The following is a 23,539-nucleotide window of genomic DNA, read 5'->3' as shown; positions in this document are numbered from 1 at the left end:
AATCCTCTTAATCCAAACTAAACTACATTAGCCCAAGCTTTTTACGAGATTTAATTGCATCTCTGGCTCTCAAAAGCTTTGTTGTTATTCAAACTAGGATTGTTTTAAAAACATGGCTGTAACAGTCACACACACTCTAACCCTGGCATTTAACCTTTACTGCACCTAGAATACATCTGAAATTCCTACATTCATCACACTACACACAGGGTTTGATGCAGGGAGAGATGGACAGGTAAAAAAGGAATTAAGGGATGGATGGAGAGATAAGAAATGGAAATGATGGATGTATTCAGGTATCAATGGAAGGGACAGAGTGTGTAGTGATGAAAGAATGAAGAGATTAAAGCAAAAATCATGTGATTAATGGAAGTGTTGAAAGAGAGAGAGGGGAAGGGAGCAGAACAGAAGTGAGGAATGTTGGACTGGAAGAACCTGGGATGATGGATTCACTTGATGGAGAGGAAGGGATGAATGGATAGATGAAAGATAGAGAGTGGAATGAAAGGGAATGGAGATGGTTTGAACATAGAACATACAGTGCAGAAGGAGGCCATTCGGCCCATCGAGTCTGCACCGACCCACTTAAGCCCTCACTTCCACCCTATCCCCGTAACCCAATAACCCCATCTAACCTTTTTGGTCACTAAGGGCTATTCATCATGGCCAATCCACCTAACCTGCACGTCATGGACTGTGGGAGGAAACGGAAGCACCCGGAGGAAACCCACGCAGACATGCGGAGAATGTGCAGACTCCGCATAGTTAGTGACCCAGTGTGGAATCGAACCTGGGACCCTGGCGCTGTGAAGCCACAGTGCTAGCCACTTGTGCTACCATTCTGCCCACCATCCATTGTGCTGGTTGGATGAATATAGTGTCTGGAAGGATTTAAGAATGAATAAATTTGAGGGATGGTTCTGTAAACAGTGAACATGCATGTATCTCGCTCGATGTCTCGCTCACACTCCAGCTGCATCTTACAAAGTCTCACTGGCTCTCTGCCCACTTGTGTTGCAGGTCATGTGTACAGATGAGTATGATATCATTAATCTTCAACACGAAACGTTGGTTTTAGCCGTTGCCAGCACATTTGGAAATGGTGACCCCCCAGAGAATGGACAGGTACAATTCCTATCCATCTGTCCTGAACAAGTGTCACTGAGAATCTATCAATTGTTTTTGAGATTCCACAATTGATTACACACTGGGAAAACTGTCACTGATAATCCACAATCAACCACATACGGCGGACACTGTCACTAATAATACACACTCGATCACACACTCGGAACACTGTCACTGACAATCCACAATCATTTATACACTGGGGAAACTGTCGCTAATAATCCACAATCGATCACACACTAGGGGCACTGTCACTGATAATCCAAAATCGATCACACACTGGGGCACTGTCACTGATAATCCAAAATCGATCACACACTATGGACACTGTCACTGATACTCCACAATCATTCACACACTGGGGACACTCACTGATAATCCACACTCGATCACACACTGGAGACACTGTCACTGATAATCCACAATCGATCACACACAGGGGACAGTCACTGATACTCCACAATCATTCACACACTGGGGACACTGTCACTGATACTCCACAATCATTCATACACTGGGGACACTGTCACTGATAATCCACACTCGATCACACACTGGGGACACTGTCACTGATAATCCACAATCGATCACACACTGGGGATAGTCACTGATACTCCACAATCATTCACACACTGGGGACACGGTCACTAATAATAGACAATCAATCACACATTGGGGACACTGTCACTGATAATCCACAATCGATCACACACTCGGGACACTGTCAGTGATACTCCACAATACTCACACACTGTGGACACTGTAAGAAGTCTTACAAAACCAGGTTAAAGTCCAACAGGTTTGTTTCAAACACTAGCTTTCGGAGCACTGCTCCTTCCTCCGGTAAATTAAGAGGTATGTTCCAGAAACATATATATATAGATGAAGTCAAAGATGCAAGACAATGCTTTGATTGAGAGCATTTGCAGGTTACTAAGTCTTAACAGATCCAGAGATAGGGATAACCACAGGTTAAAGAGGTGTGAATTGTCTCAAGCCATGACATTTGGTAGGATTTCGCAAGCCCAGGCCAGATGGTGGGGGATGAATGTAATGCAACGTTAATCCCAGGTCCCGGTTGAGGCCGCACTCATGTGTGCGGAACTTGGCTATAGGTTTCTGCTCGGCGATTCTGCATTGTCACGCGTCCTGAAGGGCGCCTTGGAGAATACTTATCCGGAGACCAGAGGCTGAATGCCCTTGACTGCTGAAGTATTCCCCGACTGGAAGGGAACATTCCTGCCTGGCGATTGGCGCGTGATGTCCGTTCATCCGTTATCGCAATGCCTGCATGGTCTCGCCAATGTACCATGCTTCGTGTCACACATTAGGGACACTGTCACTGATAATCCACAATCGATCACACACTAGGGACACTGTCACTGATGATACACAAACAATCATACTGCGTGTTCTTGATAAGTATGTACCGGTCAGACAGGGAGGAAGGCGTCGAGCGAGGGAACCGTGGTTTACCAAGGAAGTGGAATCTCTTGTTAAGAGGAAGAAGGAGGCCTATGTGAAGATGAAGTGTGAAGTTTTGGTTGGGGCGATGGATAGTTACAAGGTAGCGAGGAAGGATCTAAAGAGAGAGCTAAGACGAGCAAGGAAGGGGCATGAGAAGTATTTGGCAGGAAGGATCAAGGAAAACCCAAAAGCTTTCTATAGGTATGTCAGGAATAAGCGAATGACTAGGGAAAGAGTAGGACCAGTCAAGGACAGGGATGGGAAATTGTGTGTGGAGTCTGAAGAGATAGGCGAGATACTAAATGAATATTTTTCGTCAGTATTCACTCAGGAAAAAGATAATGTTGTGGAGGAGAATGCTGAGCCCCAGGCTAATAGAATAGATGGCATTGAGGTACGTAGGGAAGAGGTGTTGGCAATTCTGGACAGGCTGAAAATAGATAAGTCCCCGGGACCTGATGGGATTTATCCTAGGATTCTCTGGGAGGCCAGGGAAGAGATTGCTGGACCTTTGGCTTTGATTTTTATGTCATCATTGGCTACAGGAATAGTGCCAGAGGACTGCAGGACAGCAAATGTGGTCCCTTTGTTCAAAAAGGGGAGCAGAGACAACCCCGGCAACTATAGACCGGTGAGCCTTACGTCTGTAGTGGGTAAAGTCTTGGCGGGGATTATAAGAGACAAGATTTATAATCATCTAGATAGGAATAATATGATCAGGGATAGTCAGCATGGCTTTGTGCAGGGTAGGTCATGCCTCACAAACCTTATCGAGTTCTTTGAGAAGGTGGCTGAACAGGTAGACGAGGGTAGAGCAGTTGATGTGGTGTATGTGGATTTCAGCAAAGCGTTTGATAAGGTTCCCCACGGTAGGCTATTGCAGAAAATACGGAGGCTGGGGATTGAGGGTGATTTAGAGATGTGGATCAGAAATTGGCTAGCTGAAAGAAGACAGAGGGTGGTGGTTGTTGGGAAATGTTCAAAATGGAGTACAGTCACAAGTGGAGTACCACAAGGATCTGTTCTGGGGCCGTTGCTGTTTGTCATTTTTATCAATGACCTAGAGGAAGGCGCAGAAGGGTGGGTGAGTAAATTTGCAGACGATACTAAAGTCGGTGGTGTTGTCGATAGTGTGGAAGGATGTAGCAGGTTACAGAGGGATATAGATAAGCTGCAGAGCTGGGCTGAGAGGTGGCAAATGGAGTTTAATGTAGAGAAGTGTGAGGTGATTCACTTTGGAAGGAATAACAGGAATGCGGAATATCTGGCTAATGGTAAAGTTCTTGAAAGTGTGGATGAGCAGAGGGATCTAGGTGTCCATGTACGTAGATCCCTGAAAGTTGCCACCCAGGTTGATAGGGTTGTGAAGAAGGCCTATGGAGTGTTGGCCTTTATTGGTAGAGGGATTGAGTTCCGGAGTCGGGAGGTCATGTTGCAGCTGTACAGAACTCTGGTACGGCCGCATTTGGAGTATTGCGTACAGTTCTGGTCACCGCATTATAGGAAGGACGTGGAGGCTTTGGAGCGGGTGCAGAGGAGATTTACCAGGATGTTGCCTGGTATGGAGGGAAAATCTTATGAGGAAAGGCTGGTGGACTTGAGGTTGTTTTCGTTGGAGAGAAGAAGGTTAAGAGGAGACTTGATAGAGGCATACAAAATGATCAGGGGGTTGGATAGGGTGGACAGTGAGAGCCTTCTCCCGCGGATGGATATGGCTGGCACGAGGGGACATAACTTTAAACTGAGGGGTAATAGATATAGGACAGAGGTCAGAGGTAGGTTCTTTACACAAAGAGTAGTGAGGCCGTGGAATGCCCTACCTGCTACAGTAGTGAACTCGCCAACATTGAGGGCATTTAAAAGTTTAGTGGATAAACATATGGATGATAATGGCATAGTGTAGGTTAGATGGCTTTTGTTTTGGTGCAACATCGTGGGCCGAAGGGCCTGTACTGCGCTGTATTGTTCTAAAAAAAAAAAATTAGGGACACTGTCACTTATAATACATACACGATCACACATGAGAGACACTGTCACTGAAAATCCACAATCGTTCACACACTGCGGACACTGCCAATGATAATCCAAAATCGATCACACACTAGGCACACTGTCACTGATAATCCAAAATCGATCACACAATGGGGACACTGTCACTGATAATCCAAAATCGATCACACACGAGGCACACTGTCAACGATAATAAACAATCAATCACACACCAGGGACACTGTCACTGATAATCCACAATCGATCAGACACTGGGGACACTGTCACTGATAATACACAAACAATCAAGCACAAGGGACACTGTCACTGATATTCCACAAACGTGTCACACATTGTGGACACTGCCATTGATAATCCACAATTCTCACACACTGTGGACACTGTCACTAATAATCCACAATCAATCACTAGGGGCACTGTCACAGATAATCAACACTCGATGACACACTATGGACACTGCCACTGGGAATCCACAATCGATCACACACTCGGGACACTGCCACTGATAATACACATTCGATCACACAGGAGGGACACTGTCATTGATAATGCACACTCAATAACACACGAGGGACCCTGTCACTGATAATCCACAACCGATCACACACTGCGGACACTGTCACTGATAATTAACACTCAATCACACACTAGGGATACTGTCACTGATAATATACCATCAATCACGCACTGTGGACACTGTCACTGATAATCCACAATAGATCTCACACTCGGGACCGTGACACTGATAATACACAATCAATCACACACTGGGCACACAGTGATTAATACTCCACAATCATTTACACATTGGGGACAATGTCTCTGATAATACACACTCGATCACACACTAGGGACACTGTCACTGATAATACACCAACGATCACACACTGGGGACACTGTCACTGATGATCCACAATGGATCACACACTAGGGACACTGTCATTGATAATCCACAATCGATCACACAGAGGGGACACAGTCACTGATAATAGACAATCGATCACACACTAGGGACACTGCCACTGATAATATACACTTGATCACACACTAGGCACACTGTCACTGATAATCCACAATCATTCGCACACTGGGGACACTGTCACTGATAATACACAACTGATCACACACGAGGGACAGTGTCAATTATTAAAGACACTCAATCACACACGAGGGACACGGTCACTGATAAACCACAATCGATCACACACTGGGGATAATGTTACTGATAATACACACTCGATCACACACTAGTGACACTGTCACTGACAATCCACACTCGATCACACACTTGGGACGCTGTCACTAATAATCCACAATCGATCACACTCTAGGGTCACTATCACTGATAAAACACAAACAATCACACACTCGGGACACTGTCACTGATAATCCACATTCGCTCACACACTAGTGACACTGCCACTGATAATAGACAATCGATCACACATGAGGGACACTGTCACTCATAATGCACAATCGAACACACACAAGGGACACTGCCACTGACAATACACAATCGATCACACGCTTGGGACACTGTCACTGATAATACACCATCGAACACACACTGGGGACACTGTCACTGATAATCCACAATGGATCACACACTGGGGTCACTGTCACTGAAAATACACACACGATCACACACAAGCGACACTGTCACTGATAATCCACAATCGATCACACACGAGGGACACTGCCACTGACAATACACAATCGATCACACACTAGGGACACTGCCACTATAATACACATTTGATCACACTCTAGGGACACTGTCACTGATAATACACACTTGATCGCACATGAGGGACACTGATATTGATAATCCACAATCGATCGCACACTGCAGACACTGTCACTGATAATATACACTCGATCACACACTGGGGACACTGTCACTGATAATACACAAGCAATCACACAATGGGATACTGCCACTGGTTTTACACACTCGATCACACATTAGGGACACTGTCACTGATAATCCACAATCATTCACACACTGGGGTCACTGCCAATAATAATACACACTCGATCACACACTGGGGACACTGTCACTGATAATACACACTCGATCACACGCTAGGGACACAGTCACTGATAATACACCATTGATCACACACTGGGGACACTGTCACTGATAATCCACAATGGATCACACACTAGGGACACTGTGACTGATAATCGACAATCAATTGATCACACATGGGGACACTGTCACTGATAATAGACACACAATCACACTTGAGTGACACTGTCACTGATAATCCACAATCGATCACACACTGCGGAATCTGTCACTGATAATACACACTCAATCAAACACTAGGGATACTGTCACTGATAATTCACAATCGATCACACACTCGGAGCACTGTGACTGGCAATCCACTCTCGATCACACACTAGGGACACTGTCACTGATAATCCACAATCAATCACACACTAAGCACACTGTCACTGATAATCCACAGTCGATCACACTAGGGACACTGTTACTGATAATACTCAAACGATCACACACTAGGGACACTGTCACTGGTAATACACACTTGATCGCACATGAGGGACACTGTTATTGATAACCCACAATCGATCACACACTGCGGACACTGTCACTGATAATATACACTCGATCACACACTGGGGACACTGTCACTGATAATACACAAGCAATCACACAATGGGATACTGCCACTGGTTTTACACACTCGATCACACATTAGGGACACTGTCACTGATAATCCACAATCATTCACACACTGGGGTCACTGTCAATGATAATACACACTCGATCACACACTGGGGACACTGTCACTGATAATACACACTCGATCACACAGTAGAGACACTGTCACTGATAATCCTCAATCAATCACACACTGCGGACACTGTCACTGATAATACACACTCGATCACACGCTAGGGACACAGTCACTGATAATACACCATTGATCACACACTCGGAGCACTGTGACTGGCAATCCACTCTCGATCACACACTAGGGACACTGTCACTGATAATCCACAATCGATCACACGCTAAGCACACTGCCACTGATAATCCACAATCGATCACACTAGGGTCACTGTCACTGATAATACTCAAACGATCACACACTAGGGACACTATCACTGATAATCCACATTCGATCAAACACTAGTGACACTGCCACTGATAATACACAATCGATCACACACTACATAGAACATAGAATGATACAGCGCAGTACAGGCCCTTCGGCCCACCATGTTGCACCGACATGGGAAGTCAAAAAACAAAAGCCACCTAACCTACACTATGCCATTATCATCCATATGCTTATCCAATAAACTTTTAAATGCCCTCAATGTTGGCGAGTTCAATACTGTTGCAGGTACGGCATTCCACGGCCTCACCACTCTTTGCGTAAAGAACCTACCTCTGACCTCTGTCCTATATCTATTACCCCTCAGTTTAAGGCTATGTCCCCTCGTGCTAGCCATTTCCATCCGCGGGAGAAGGCTCTCACTGTCCACCCTATCTAACCCCCTGATCATTTTGTATGCCTCTATTAAGTCTCCTCTTAACCTTCTTCTCTCTAACGAAAACAACCTCAAGTCCATCAGCCTTTCCTCAGAAGATTTTCCCTCCATACTAGGCAACATCCTGGTAAATCTCCTCTGCACCCGCTCCAAAGCTTCCACGTCCTTCCTATAATGCGGTGACCAGAACTGTACGCAATACTCCAAATGCGGCCGTACCAGAGTTTTGTACAGCTGCAACATGACCTCATGACTCCGGAACTCAATCCCTCTACCAATAAAGGCCAACACTCCATAGGCCTTCTTCACAACCCTATCAACCTGGGTGGCAACTTTCAGGGATCTATGTACATGGACACCTAGATCCCTCTGCTCATCCACACTTTCAAGAACTTTTCCATTAGCCAGATATTCCGCATTCCTGTTATTCCTTCCAAAGTGAATCACCTCACACTTCTCTACATTAAACTCCATTTGCCACCTCTCAGCCCAGCTCTGCAGTTTATCTATGTCCCTCTGTAACCTGCAACATCCTTCCGCACTGTCGATAACACCACCGACTTTAGTGTTGTCTGAAAATTTACTCACCCACCCTTCTGCGCCCTCCTCTAGGTCATTGATAAAAATGACAAACAGCAACGGCCCCAGGACAGATCCTTGTGGTACGCCACTTGTAACTGAACTCAATACTGAACATTTCCCATCAACCACCACCCTCTGTCTTCTTTCAGCTAGCCAATTTCTGATCCACATCTCTAAATCACCCTCAATCCCCAGCCTCCATATTTTCTGCAATAGCCTACCGTGGGGAACCTTATCAAACGCTTTACTGAAATCCATATACACCACATCAACTGCTCTACCCTCGTCTACTTGTTCAGTCACCTTCTCAAAGAACTCGATAAGGTTTGTGAGGCATGACCTACCCTTCACAAAGCCATGCTGACTATCCCTAATCATATTATTTCTATCGATATGATAAGAAATCTTGTCTCTTATAATCCCCTCCAAGACTTTACCCACAACAGACGTGAGGCTCACTGGTCTATAGTTGCCGGGGTTGTCTCTACCCCCCTTCTTGAACAAAGGGACCACATTTGCTATCCTCCAGTCCTCTGGCACTATTCCTGTAGCCAATGATGACATAAAAATCAAAGCCAAAGGCCCAGCAATCTCTTACCTGGCTTCCCAGAGAATCCTAGGATAAATCCCATCAGGCCCCGGGGACTTATCTATTTTCAGCCTGTCCAGAATTGCCAACACCTCTTCTCTACGTACCTCAATGCCATCTATTCTAATGGCCTGGGTCTCAGCATTCTCCTCCACAACACTCTCTTTTTCCTGAGTGAATACTGACGAAAAATATTCATTTAGTATCTCGCCTATCTCTTCAGACTCCACACACAATTTCCCATCCCTGTCCTTGACTGGCCCTACTCTTACCCTAGTCATTCTTTTATTCCTGACATACCTATAGAAAGCTTTTGGGTTTTCGTTGATCCTACCTGCCAAATACATCTCATGTACCCTCCTTGCTCGTCTTAGCTCTCTCTTTAGATCCTTCCTCGCTACCTTGTAACTATCAAGCGCCCCAACTGAAACTTCACTCCTCATCTTCACATAGGCCTCCTTCTTCCTCTTAACAAGAGATTCCACTTCTTTGGTAAACCACGGTTCCCTCGCTCAACACCTTCCTCCCTGCCTGACCGGTACGTACTTATCAAGAACACGCAGTCATGTCTAATGGCATCATAATTGCCCTTCCCCCAGCTATAACTCTTGCCCTGCAGGGTATACTTATCCCTTTCCATCACTAACTTAAACGTCACCGAATTGTGGTCACTGTCCCCAAAGTACTCACCTACCTCCAAATCTAACACCTGGCCTGGTTCATTACCCAAAACCAAATCCAATGAGGCCTCTCCTCTTGTTGGCCTGTCAACATATTGTGTCAGGAAACCCTCCTGCACACATTGTACAAAAAACGACCCATCTAATGTACTCGAACTATATCTTTTCCAGTCAATACTTGGAAAGTTAAAGTCTCCCATAATAACTACCCTGTTACTTTCGCTCTTATCCAGAATCATCTTCGCCATCCTTTCCTCTACATCCCGAGAACTATTTGGAGGCCTATAGAAAACTCCCCACAGGGTGACCTCTCCTTTCCTGTTTCTAACCTCAGCCCATACTACCTCGGAAGAAGAGTCCCCATCTAGCATCCTCTCGGCCACCGTAATACTGTTTTTGACTAGCAGCGCCACACCTCCCCCTCTTTTGCCTCCTTCTCTGAGCTTACTAAAACACCTAAACCCCGGAACCTGCAACAACCATTCCTGTCCCTGCTCTATCCATGTCCCCGAAATGGCCACAACATCGAAGTCCCAGGTACCAACCCATGCTGCCAGTTCCCCTACCTTATTTCGTATACTCCTGGCATTGAAGTAGACACACTTCAAACCACCTACCTGAACACTGGCCCCCTCCTGCAAAGTTAAATCTGTGCTCCTGACCTCGATACTCTCAATCTCTCGTACCCTTAAACTACAATCCAGGTTCCCATGCCCCTGCTGCATTAGTTTAAACCCCCCCCAAAGAGCACTAACAAATCTCCCCCCCCCAGGATATTTGTGCCTGTCAGGTTCAGATGTAGACCATCCTGTCTGTAGAGGTCCCACCTTCCCCAGAAAGAGATAGGGACACTGTCACTTATAATACACACATGATCACACATGAGAGACACTGTCACTGATAACACAGAATCGATCACACACTGATGACACTGTCACTGATAATCAACAATCGATCACACAATGGGAACTCTGTCACTGATAATACACAGTGAATCACACAATAGGGACACTGTCACTGATAATCCACAATCGATCACACAATGGGAACACTGTCAATGATAATCCACAATCGATCACACAATGGGAACTCTGTCACTGATAATACACAGTCAATCACACAATAGGGACACTGTCACTGATAATACACAGTCAATCACACAATAGGGACACTGTCACTGATAAATCACAGTCAATCACACAATAGGGACACTGTCAATGATAATCCACAATCGATCACACACTGGGGACACTGTCACTGGTAATACACAAAAAAAAAAATCACACACTAGGGACAAAATCACTGATAATCCACACTCGATGACACACTATGGACACAATCATTGATAATCCACAATCGGTCATACACTGGGGACAGTCACTGATAATCCACAATCATTTACACACTAGGGACACTGCCACTGATAATGCACATTCGATCTCACAGGAGAGACACTGTCACTGATAATACACACTCAATAACACACTGCAGACACTGTTACAGATAATCCACAATCAATCACACACTGGGGACACTGTCACTGATAATCCACACTCGATCACACACTAGGGACACTGTCACTGATAATCCACATTCAATCACTCACTGGGGACAGTAATAATACACAATCGGTCACACACTCGGGACACGGCCACTAATAATACAAAATCGATCGCACATGAGGGGCACTTTCAATGATAACATACACTTGATCACACACGAGAGACACTGTCACTGATAATCCACAATCAGTCGCACACTGGGGATACTGTCACAGCTAATACACAATCGATCACACACTCGGGACACTGTCACTGATAATCCACACTCGATCACACACTGATGACAGTCACTGATGATCCACACTCGATCACACACTAGAGACACTGTCACTGATAATCCACAATCGATCACACACTGCGGACACAGTCTCTGATAATACACACTCGATCACACACTTGGGACACTGTCACTGATAATACACCAATGATCACACACTGGGGACACTGCCACTGATAATACACACTTGATCACACATTAGGCACACTGTCACTGATAATCCACAATCGATCACACACTGGGGACACAGGCACTAATAATAGACAATCGATCACACACTAGGAACACTGCCACTGATAATACACACTTGATCACACATTAGGCACACTGTCACTGATAATCCACAATCATTCGCACACTGTGGACACTGTCACTGATAATACACAACTGATCACACACGAGGGACAGTGTCACTTATTAAAGACACTCAATCACACACGAGGGACACTGTCACTGATAAACCACAATCGATCACACACTGGGGATACTGTTACTGATAATACTCACTCGATCACACACTAGGGACACTGTCACTGATAATTCACAATCGATCAAACACTGGGAACACTGTCACTGATACTCCAAAATCATTCACACACTGGGGACACTGTCACTGATAATACACAATCGAACACACTAGTGACACTGTCACTGACAATCCACACTCGATCACACACTTCGGACACTGTCACTAATAATCCACAATCGATCACACACTAGGGTCACTGTCACTGATAAAACACAAACAATCACACACGAGGGACACTGTCACTGATAATCCACATTCGCTCACACACAGTGAACACTGTCACTGATAATCCACAATGATCAGACACTGCGGTTACTGTCACTTATAATACACAACCGATCACACACTAAGGACACGGTTACTGATAATTCACAATCCACCACACACTGGAAACACTGTCACTGATACTCCAACATCATTCACACACTGGGGACACTGTCACTGATAATACACAATCGATCACACACTAGGGACACTGTCACTGACAATCCACACTCGATCACACACTTGGGACACTGTCACTGGTTATCCACAATCGATCACACACTAGGGTCACTGTCACTGATAATACACAAACAATCACACACTAGGAACACTGCCACTGATAATACACACACGATCATACACGAGAGACACTGTCACTGATAATCCACAATCATTCGCACACTGTGGACACTGTCACTGATAATACACAACTGATCACACACGAGGGACAGTGTCACTTATTAAAGACACTCAATCACACACGAGGGACACCGTCACTGACAAACCACAATCGATCGCCCACAGGGGATAGTGTTACTGATAATACTCACTCGATCACACACTAGGGACACTACCACTGATAATCAACATTCGATCACACACTAGTGACATTGCCACTGATAATACAGAATCGATCACACGCGAGGGACACTGTCACTCATAAAACACACACGATCATACACGAGAGCCAATGTCACTGGTAATCCACAATCGATCACACACTCGGGACACTGTCACTGATAACACACAATCGATCAGCCACTGATGGCACTGTCACTGATTATCCAAAAGCGATCACACACAAGGGACACTGCCACTGACAATACACAATTGATCACACACTATGGAAACTGTCACTGATTATACACATTCAATCAGGCACGAGAGATCCTGTCACTGTTAATCCACAATCGATCACACACTGCAGACGCTGTTACAGATAATCCACAATGGATCACACACGAGGGACACTGCCACTGACAATACGCAATCGGTCACACACTAGGGAAACTGTCACTGATAATACACACTCGATCAGACACGAGAAATCCTGTCACTGATAATCCACAATCGATCACACACTGCAGACACTGTTACAGATAATCCACAATCGATCACACACTAGGGGCACTGTCACTAATAATCCACACTCGAACACACACTAGGGACACTGTCACTGATAATCCACAATCAATCACTCACTGGGGACAGTGATAATCCACAATCAATCACACACTAGGGACACTGCCACTAATAATACACAATCGATCACACACTAGGGACACTGTCACTGATAATCCACACTCGATCACACACTATGGACACGGTCACTGATAATCCACAATCGATCACACACTGATGACAGTCACTGCGAATCCACACTCGATCACACACGAGAGACACTGTTACTGATAATCCACAATCGATCACACACTGCGGACACTGTGTCTGATAATACACACTCGATCACACACTAGGGACACTGTCACTGATAATAGAAAGTCGATCACACACTAGGCACTCTGTCACTGATAATCGACAATCAGTCACACACTGGGGACACTGTCACAGCTAATACACAATCAATCACACACTCGGGACACTGTCACTGATAATCCACCATCGATCACACACTATGGACACTGTCACTGATAATCCACAATCGATCACACACACTGATGACAGTAACTGATAATCCACATGCGATCATACACTAGAGACACTGTCACTGATAATCCACAATCGATCACACACTGCGGACAAAATCTCTGATAATACACACTCGATCACACACTAGGGACACTGTTACTGATAATACACCAACGATCACACACTGGGGATACTGTCACTGATGATCCACAATGGATCACACACGAGGGACACTGTCACTGATAATCCAGAATCGATCACACACTAGGAACACTGCCACTGATAATACACACTTGATCACACATTAGGCACACTGTCACTGATAATCCACAATCATTCACACACTGTGGACACTGTCACTGATAATACACAACTGATCACACACGAGGGACAGTGTCACTTATTAAAGACACTCAATCACACACGAGGGACACTGTCACTGATAAACCACAATCGATCACACACTGGGGATACTGTTACTGATAATACACACTCGATCATACACTGGGGGCACTGTCACTGATAATTCACAATGGATCGCACACTGGGAACACTGTCACTGATACTCCAAAATCATTCACACACTGGCTACACACTCGGGACACTGTCCCTGATAATCCACATTCGCTCACACACAGTGAACACTCTCACTGATAATCCACAATGATCAGACACTGCGTATACTGTTTCTGATAATACACGACCGATCACACACTAAGGACATGGTCACTGATAATTCACAATCCATCACACACTGGTAACACTGTCACTGATACTTCAACATCATTCACACACTGGCGACACTGTCACTGATAATCCACATTCGCTCACACACGAGTGACAATGCCACTGATAATACAGAATCGATCACACACTAGGGACACTGTCACTCATAATACACACACGATCATACACGAGGGACTCTGTCACAGAGAATCCACAATCGATCACACACTGCGGACACTGTCACTGATAATCCAAAAGCGATCACACACAAGGGACACTGCCACTGACAATACACAATCGGTCACACACTAAGGAAACTGTCACTGATAATACACACTCGATCAGACACGAGAAATCCTGTCACTGATAATCCACAATCGATCACACACTGCAGACACTGTTACAGACAATCCACAATCGATCACACACTGATGACAGTCACTGATGATCCACACTCGATCACACACTAGAGACACTGTCACTGATAATCCACAATCGATCACACACTGCGGACACAGTCTCTGATAATACACACTCGATCCCACACTTGGGACACTGTCACTGATAATACACCAATGATCACACACTGGGGACACTGCCACTGATAATACACACTTCATCACACATTAGGCACACTGTCACTGATAATCCACAATCGATCACACACTGGGGACACAGGCACTAATAATAGACAATCGATCACACACTAGGAACACTGCCACTGATAATACACACTTGATCACACATTAGGCACACTGTCACTGATAATCCACAATCATTCGCACACTGTGGACACTGTCACTGATAATACACAACTGATCACACACGAGGGACAGTGTCACTTATTAAAGACACTCAATCACACACGAGGGACACTGTCACTGATAAACCACAATCGATCACACACTGGGGATACTGTTACTGATAATACTCACTCGATCACACACTAGGGACACTGTCACTGATAATTCACAATCGATCAAACACTGGGAACACTGTCACTGATACTCCAAAATCATTCACACACTGGGGACACTGTCACTGATAATACACAATCGAACACACTAGTGACACTGTCACTGACAATCCACACTCGATCACACACTTCGGACACTGTCACTAATAATCCACAATCGATCACACACTAGGGTCACTGTCACTGATAAAACACAAACAATCACACACGAGGGACACTGTCACTGATAATCCACATTCGCTCACACACAGTGAACACTGTCACTGATAATCCACAATGATCAGACACTGCGGTTACTGTCACTTATAATACACAACCGATCACACACTAAGGACACGGTTACTGATAATTCACAATCCACCACACACTGGAAACACTGTCACTGATACTCCAACATCATTCACACACTGGGGACACTGTCACTGATAATACACAATCGATCACACACTAGGGACACTGTCACTGACAATCCACACTCGATCACACACTTGGGACACTGTCACTGGTTATCCACAATCGATCACACACTAGGGTCACTGTCACTGATAATACACAAACAATCACACACTAGGAACACTGCCACTGATAATACACACACGATCATACACGAGAGACACTGTCACTGATAATCCACAATCATTCGCACACTGTGGACACTGTCACTGATAATACACAACTGATCACACACGAGGGACAGTGTCACTTATTAAAGACACTCAATCACACACGAGGGACACCGTCACTGACAAACCACAATCGATCGCCCACTGGGGATAGTGTTACTGATAATACTCACTCGATCACACACTAGGGACACTACCACTGATAATCAACATTCGATCACACACTAGTGACATTGCCACTGATAATACAGAATCGATCACACACGAGGGACACTGTCACTCATAAAACACACACGATCATACACGAGAGCCAATGTCACTGGTAATCCACAATCGATCACACACTCGGGACACTGTCACTGATAACACACAATCGATCAGCCACTGATGGCACTGTCACTGATTATCCAAAAGCGATCACACACAAGGGACACTGCCACTGACAATACACAATTGATCACACACTATGGAAACTGTCACTGATTATACACATTCAATCAGGCACGAGAGATCCTGTCACTGTTAATCCACAATCGATCACACACTGCAGACGCTGTTACAGATAATCCACAATGGATCACACACGAGGGACACTGCCACTGACAATACGCAATCGGTCACACACTAGGGAAACTGTCACTGATAATACACACTCGATCAGACACGAGAAATCCTGTCACTGATAATCCACAATCGATCACACACTGCAGACACTGTTACAGATAATCCACAATCGATCACACACTAGGGGCACTGTCACTGATAATCCACACTCGAACACACACTAGGGACACTGTCACTGATAATCCACAATCAATCACTCACTGGGGACAGTGATAATCCACAATCAATCACACACTAGGGACACTGCCACTAATAATACACAATCGATCACACACTAGGGACACTGTCACTGATAATCCACACTCGATCACACACTATGGACACGGTCACTGATAATCCACAATCGATCACACACTGATGACAGTCACTGCGAATCCACACTCGATCACACACTAGAGACACTGTTACTGATAATCCACAATCGATCACACACTGCGGACACTGTGTCTGATAATACACACTCGATCACACACTCGATCACACACTAGGGACACTGTCACTGATAATAGAAAGTCGATCACACACTAGGCACTCTGGCACTGATAATCGACAATCAGTCACACACTGGGGACACTGTCACAGCTAATACACAATCGATCACACACTCGGGACACTGTCACTGATAATCCACCATCGATCACACACTATGGACACTGTCACTGATAATCCACAATCGATCACACACACTGATGACAGTAACTGATAATCCACATGCGATCATACACTAGAGACACTGTCACTGATAATCCACAATCGATCACACACTGCGGACAAAATCTCTGATAATACACACTCGATCACATACTAGGGACACTGTTACTGATAATACACCAACGATCACACACTGGGGATACTGTCACTGATGATCCACAATGGATCACACACGAGGGACACTGTCACTGATAATCCAGAATCGATCACACACTAGGAACACTGCCGCTGATAATACACACTTGATCACACATTAGGCACACTGTCACTGATAATCCACAATCATTCACACACTGTGGACACTGTCACTGATAATACACAACTGATCACACACGAGGGACAGTGTCACTTATTAAAGACACTCAATCACACACGAGGGACACTGTCACTGATAAACCACAATCGATCACACACTGGGGATACTGTTACTGATAATACACACTCGATCATACACTGGGGGCACTGTCACTGATAATTCACAATGGATCGCACACTGGGAACACTGTCACTGATACTCCAAAATCATTCACACACTGGCTACACACTCGGGACACTGTCCCTGATAATCCACATTCGCTCACACACAGTGAACACTCTCACTGATAATCCACAATGATCAGACACTGCGTATACTGTTTCTGATAATACACGACCGATCACACACTAAGGACATGGTCACTGATAATTCACAATCCATCACACACTGGTAACACTGTCACTGATACTTCAACATCATTCACACACTGGCGACACTGTCACTGATAATCCACATTCGCTCACACACGAGTGACAATGCCACTGATAATACAGAATCGATCACACACTAGGGACACTGTCACTCATAATACACACACGATCATACACGAGAGACTCTGTCACAGAGAATCCACAATCGATCACACACTGCGGACACTGTCACTGATAATCCAAAAGCGATCACACACAAGGGACACTGCCACTGACAATACACAATCGGTCACACACTAAGGAAACTGTCACTGATAATACACACTCGATCAGACACGAGAAATCCTGTCACTGATAATCCACAATCGATCACACACTGCAGACACTGTTACAGACAATCCACAATCGATCATACACTGGGGACACTGTCACTGATAATACACAATCGATCACACACTAGGGGCACTGTCACTGATAATCCACACTCGAACACACACTAGGGACACTGTCACTGATAATCCACAATCAATCACTCACTGGGGACAGTGATAATACACAATCAATCACACACTAGGGACACTGCCACTAATAATACATAATCGATCGCACACGAGGGACACTGTCACTGATAACATACACTTGATCACACATGAGAGACACTGTCACTGATAATCCACAATCAGTCACACACTGGGGACACTGTCACTGATAATCCACACTCGATCACACACTATGGACACTGTCACTGATAATCCACAATCGATCACACACTGATGACAGTCACTGATAATCCACACTCGATCACACACTAGAGACACTGTTACTGACAATCCACAATCGATCACACACTGCGGACACAGTGTCTGATAATACACACTCGATCACACACTAGGGACACTGTCACTGATAATACACCAACGATCACACACCACTGGGGACACTGTCACTGATGATTCACAATGGATCACACACTAGGGACACTGTCACTGATAATCCACATTCGCTCACACACCAGTGACATTGCCACTGATAATACAGAATCAATCACACACTAGGGACACTGCCACTGATAATACACACTTGATCACACTCTAGGCACACTGTCACTCATAATCCACAATCGATCACACACTGCGGACACTGTCACTGATAATACATACTCGATCACACACTCGGGACACTGTCACTGATAACACACAATCGATCACACACTGCAGACACTGTTACAGATAATCCAGAATCGATCACACACTGGGGACACTGTCACTGAAAATACACAATCGATCACACACTAGGGGCACTGTCACTGATAATCCTCACTCGAACACACACTAGAGACATTGTCACTGATAATCCACAATCAATCACTCACTGGGGACAGTGATAATCCACAATCAATCACACACTAGGGACACTGCCACGAATAATACACAATCGATCGCACATGAGGGACACTGTCACTGATAACATACACTTGATCACACACGAGAGACACTGTCACAGATAATACACAATCGATCTCACACTAGGGACACTGTCACTCATAATCCACACTCGATCACACACTATGGATACTGTCACTGATAATCCACAATCGATCACACACTCGGGACACTGTCACTAATAACACACAAGCGATCACCCACTGATGACACTGTCACTCATAATCCACACTTGATCACACACTAGGGACACTGCCACTGGCAATACACACTCGATCAGGCACGAGAGACCCTGTCACTGATAATCCACAATCAATCACACACTAGGGAAACTGTCACTGATAATACACACTCGATCAGGCATGAGAGACCCTGTCACTGATAATCCACAATCAATCACACACTGCAGACACAGTTACAGATAATCCACAATCGATCACACACAAGGGGCACTTTCACTGACAATACACCAACGATCACACACTGGGGGCACTGTCACTGATAATCCACAATGGATCTCACAGTAGGGACACTGTCACCAATAATCCACAATCGATCACACACTGGGGTCACAGTCACTGATAATAGACAATTGATCACACACTAGGGACATTGACACTGATAATACACATTCGATCACACACTAGGCACACTGTCACTGATAATCCACACTCATTCACACACTGTGAAGACTGTCACTGATAATCCACAATCGATCACACAATAGGGTCACTATCACTGACAATCAACACTCGATCAGACACTTGGGACGCTGTCACTGATAATCCACAATCGATCACACATTCGGGACACTGTCACTGATAATCCACATTCGCTCACACACTAGTGACACTGCCACTGATAATACACAATCGATCACACACAAAGAACACTGCCATTGACAATACACAATCGATCACACACTAGGGGCACTGTCAAGGATAATACACACTCGATCACGCACGAGAGATCCTGTCACTGATAATCCACAATCAATCACACACTGCGGACACTGTTACTGGTAATCCACTATCTATCACACACTGGGGACACTGTCACTGATAATACACAATCGATCACACACTAGGGGCACTGTCACTGATAATCCACACTCAATCACTCACTGGGGACAGTCACAGATAATACAGAATCGATCACACACTAGGGACACTGTCACTCATAATACACAATCGATCACACACGAGAGACACTGTCACTGATAATCCTCAATCAGTCACACACTGGGGACACTGTCACTAATAATACACAATCGATCACACATTAGGGACACTGTCACTGATAATCCACACTCGATCACACACTATGGACACTGTCACTGTTAATCCATAATCGATCACGCACTGATGACAGTCACTGATAATACACAAACAATCACACACCAGGGACACTGCCACTGATTTTACACACTCGATCACACATCAGGGACACTGTCACTGATAATCCACAATCATTCAAACACTGGGGCCACTGTCAATGATAATACACACTCGATCACACAGTAGAGACACTGTCACTGATAATCCTCAATCGATCACACACTGCGGACACTATCACTGATAATACACACTCGATCACACGCTAGGGACACTGTCACTGATAATACACCATCGATCACACACTGGGGACACTGTCACTGATGATCCACAATGGATCACATACGAGGGACACTGTGACTGACAATCGACAAGCAATTGATCACACATGGGGACTCTGTCACTGAGAAGACACACACGATCACACACAAGCGACACTGTCACTGATAATCGACAATCATTCGCACACTGGGGACACTGCCACTGATAATAGACAACTGATCACACACGAGGGACAGTGTCACTTATTAAAGACACTCAATCACACACGAGGGACACTGTCACTGATAAACCACAATTGATCACACACTGGGGACACAGTCACTGATAATACACAATGGATCACACACTAGGGACACTGTGACTGACAATCGACAAGCAATTGATCACACATGGGGAATCTGTCACTGAGAAGACACACACGATCACACACAAGCCATACTGTCACTGATAATCCACAATCGATCACACACGAGGGACACTGCCACTCATAATCCACAATCAATCACACACTTGGGACATTGTCCCTAATAATCCACAATCGATCACACACTAGGGTTACTGTCACTGACAATCCACAATCGATCACACACGAGGGACACTGCCTCTCATAATCCACAATCGATCACACACTTGGGACACTGTCCCTAATAATCCACAATCGATCACACACTAGGGTCACTGTCACTGATAATCCACAATCGATCACACACTGGGGACAGTCGCTGATAATACACAAACAAGCACACATTCGGGACACTTTTCCTGATAATCCACAATCGATCACACACTAGGGACACTGCCACTGATAACCCACAATCGATCACACACTGCGGACACAGTCACTGATAATACACACTCGATCACACACTGGGGGCACTGTCACTGATAATCCACAATGGATCACACACTAGGCACACTGTCACCGATAATCCACAATCTATCACACACTGGCTACACAATCACTGATAATAGACAATCGATCACACACTAGGGACACAGACACTGATAATGCACATTCGATCACACACTAGGCACACTGTCACTGATAATCCACAATCATTCACACACAGTGAACACTGTCACTGATAATCCACAATGATCAGACACTGCGGATACTGTCACTGATAATACACAACCAATCACACACTAAGGACACGGTCACTGATAATTCACAATCCATCACACACTGGGAACACTGTCACTGACACTCCAACATCATTCACACACTGGGGACACAGTCACTGATAATACACAATCGATCACACACTATGGACACTGTCACTGATAATCCACACTCGATCACACACTGATGACAGTCACTGATAATCCACACTCGATCACACACTAGAGACACTGTCACTGATAATCCACACTTGATCACACACTATGGACAGTCACTGATAATCCATAATCGATCACACACTGATGACAGTCACTGATAATACACAAACAATCACACACTCGGGACACTGCCACTGATTTTTTTTTTTTAAATATATTATATTCAAGATTTTTGGCCAAACATAACAGTACATAGTGTTTCTTTTACACAACAATAAAGCAATATAAATAACAGTGGCCAATTTTAAACAAATAAATAAATAATATATAAACAAAAACAAAAACAAAACTGAATGGCAACTGCCTTGTCCAAAATAAATACTCTCCAAAAATACAATCCAACAATCCAATATACAATTACCTATAACAACTACCTATACATATTATACATATACAATAACATCTCTGAGAGTCCGTTCGATTCCTCCCCCCCCTCCCCCGCTCCCCCCCCCTCCCCCCTGGGTTGCTGCTGTTGTCTACTTCTTTTCCATTCCCTCTATCTTTCTGTGAGGTAATCGACGAACGGT

General features: G+C 44.8%; 1 protein-coding gene across 1 annotated transcript in view; it reads left to right on the top strand.

Annotated features, from left to right (window-relative positions):
- LOC140420857 (nitric oxide synthase 1-like) overlaps nt 1-23,539 on the top strand; it is a 514,337-nt gene that overhangs the window by 289,863 nt on the left and 200,935 nt on the right. The window contains exon 13 of the mRNA XM_072504947.1: nt 1,021-1,125. Coding sequence (XP_072361048.1) covers nt 1,021-1,125 — 105 coding nt within the window. The remainder of the gene's footprint in view (nt 1-1,020; nt 1,126-23,539) is intronic.

This window comes from Scyliorhinus torazame, chromosome 5 (genome assembly GCF_047496885.1).
Source record: "Scyliorhinus torazame isolate Kashiwa2021f chromosome 5, sScyTor2.1, whole genome shotgun sequence".
Taxonomy (NCBI): domain Eukaryota; kingdom Metazoa; phylum Chordata; class Chondrichthyes; order Carcharhiniformes; family Scyliorhinidae; genus Scyliorhinus; species Scyliorhinus torazame.
The sequence above is the reverse complement of the archived record's forward strand: the minus strand, read 5'-3'. Positions and strand labels throughout refer to the sequence as shown.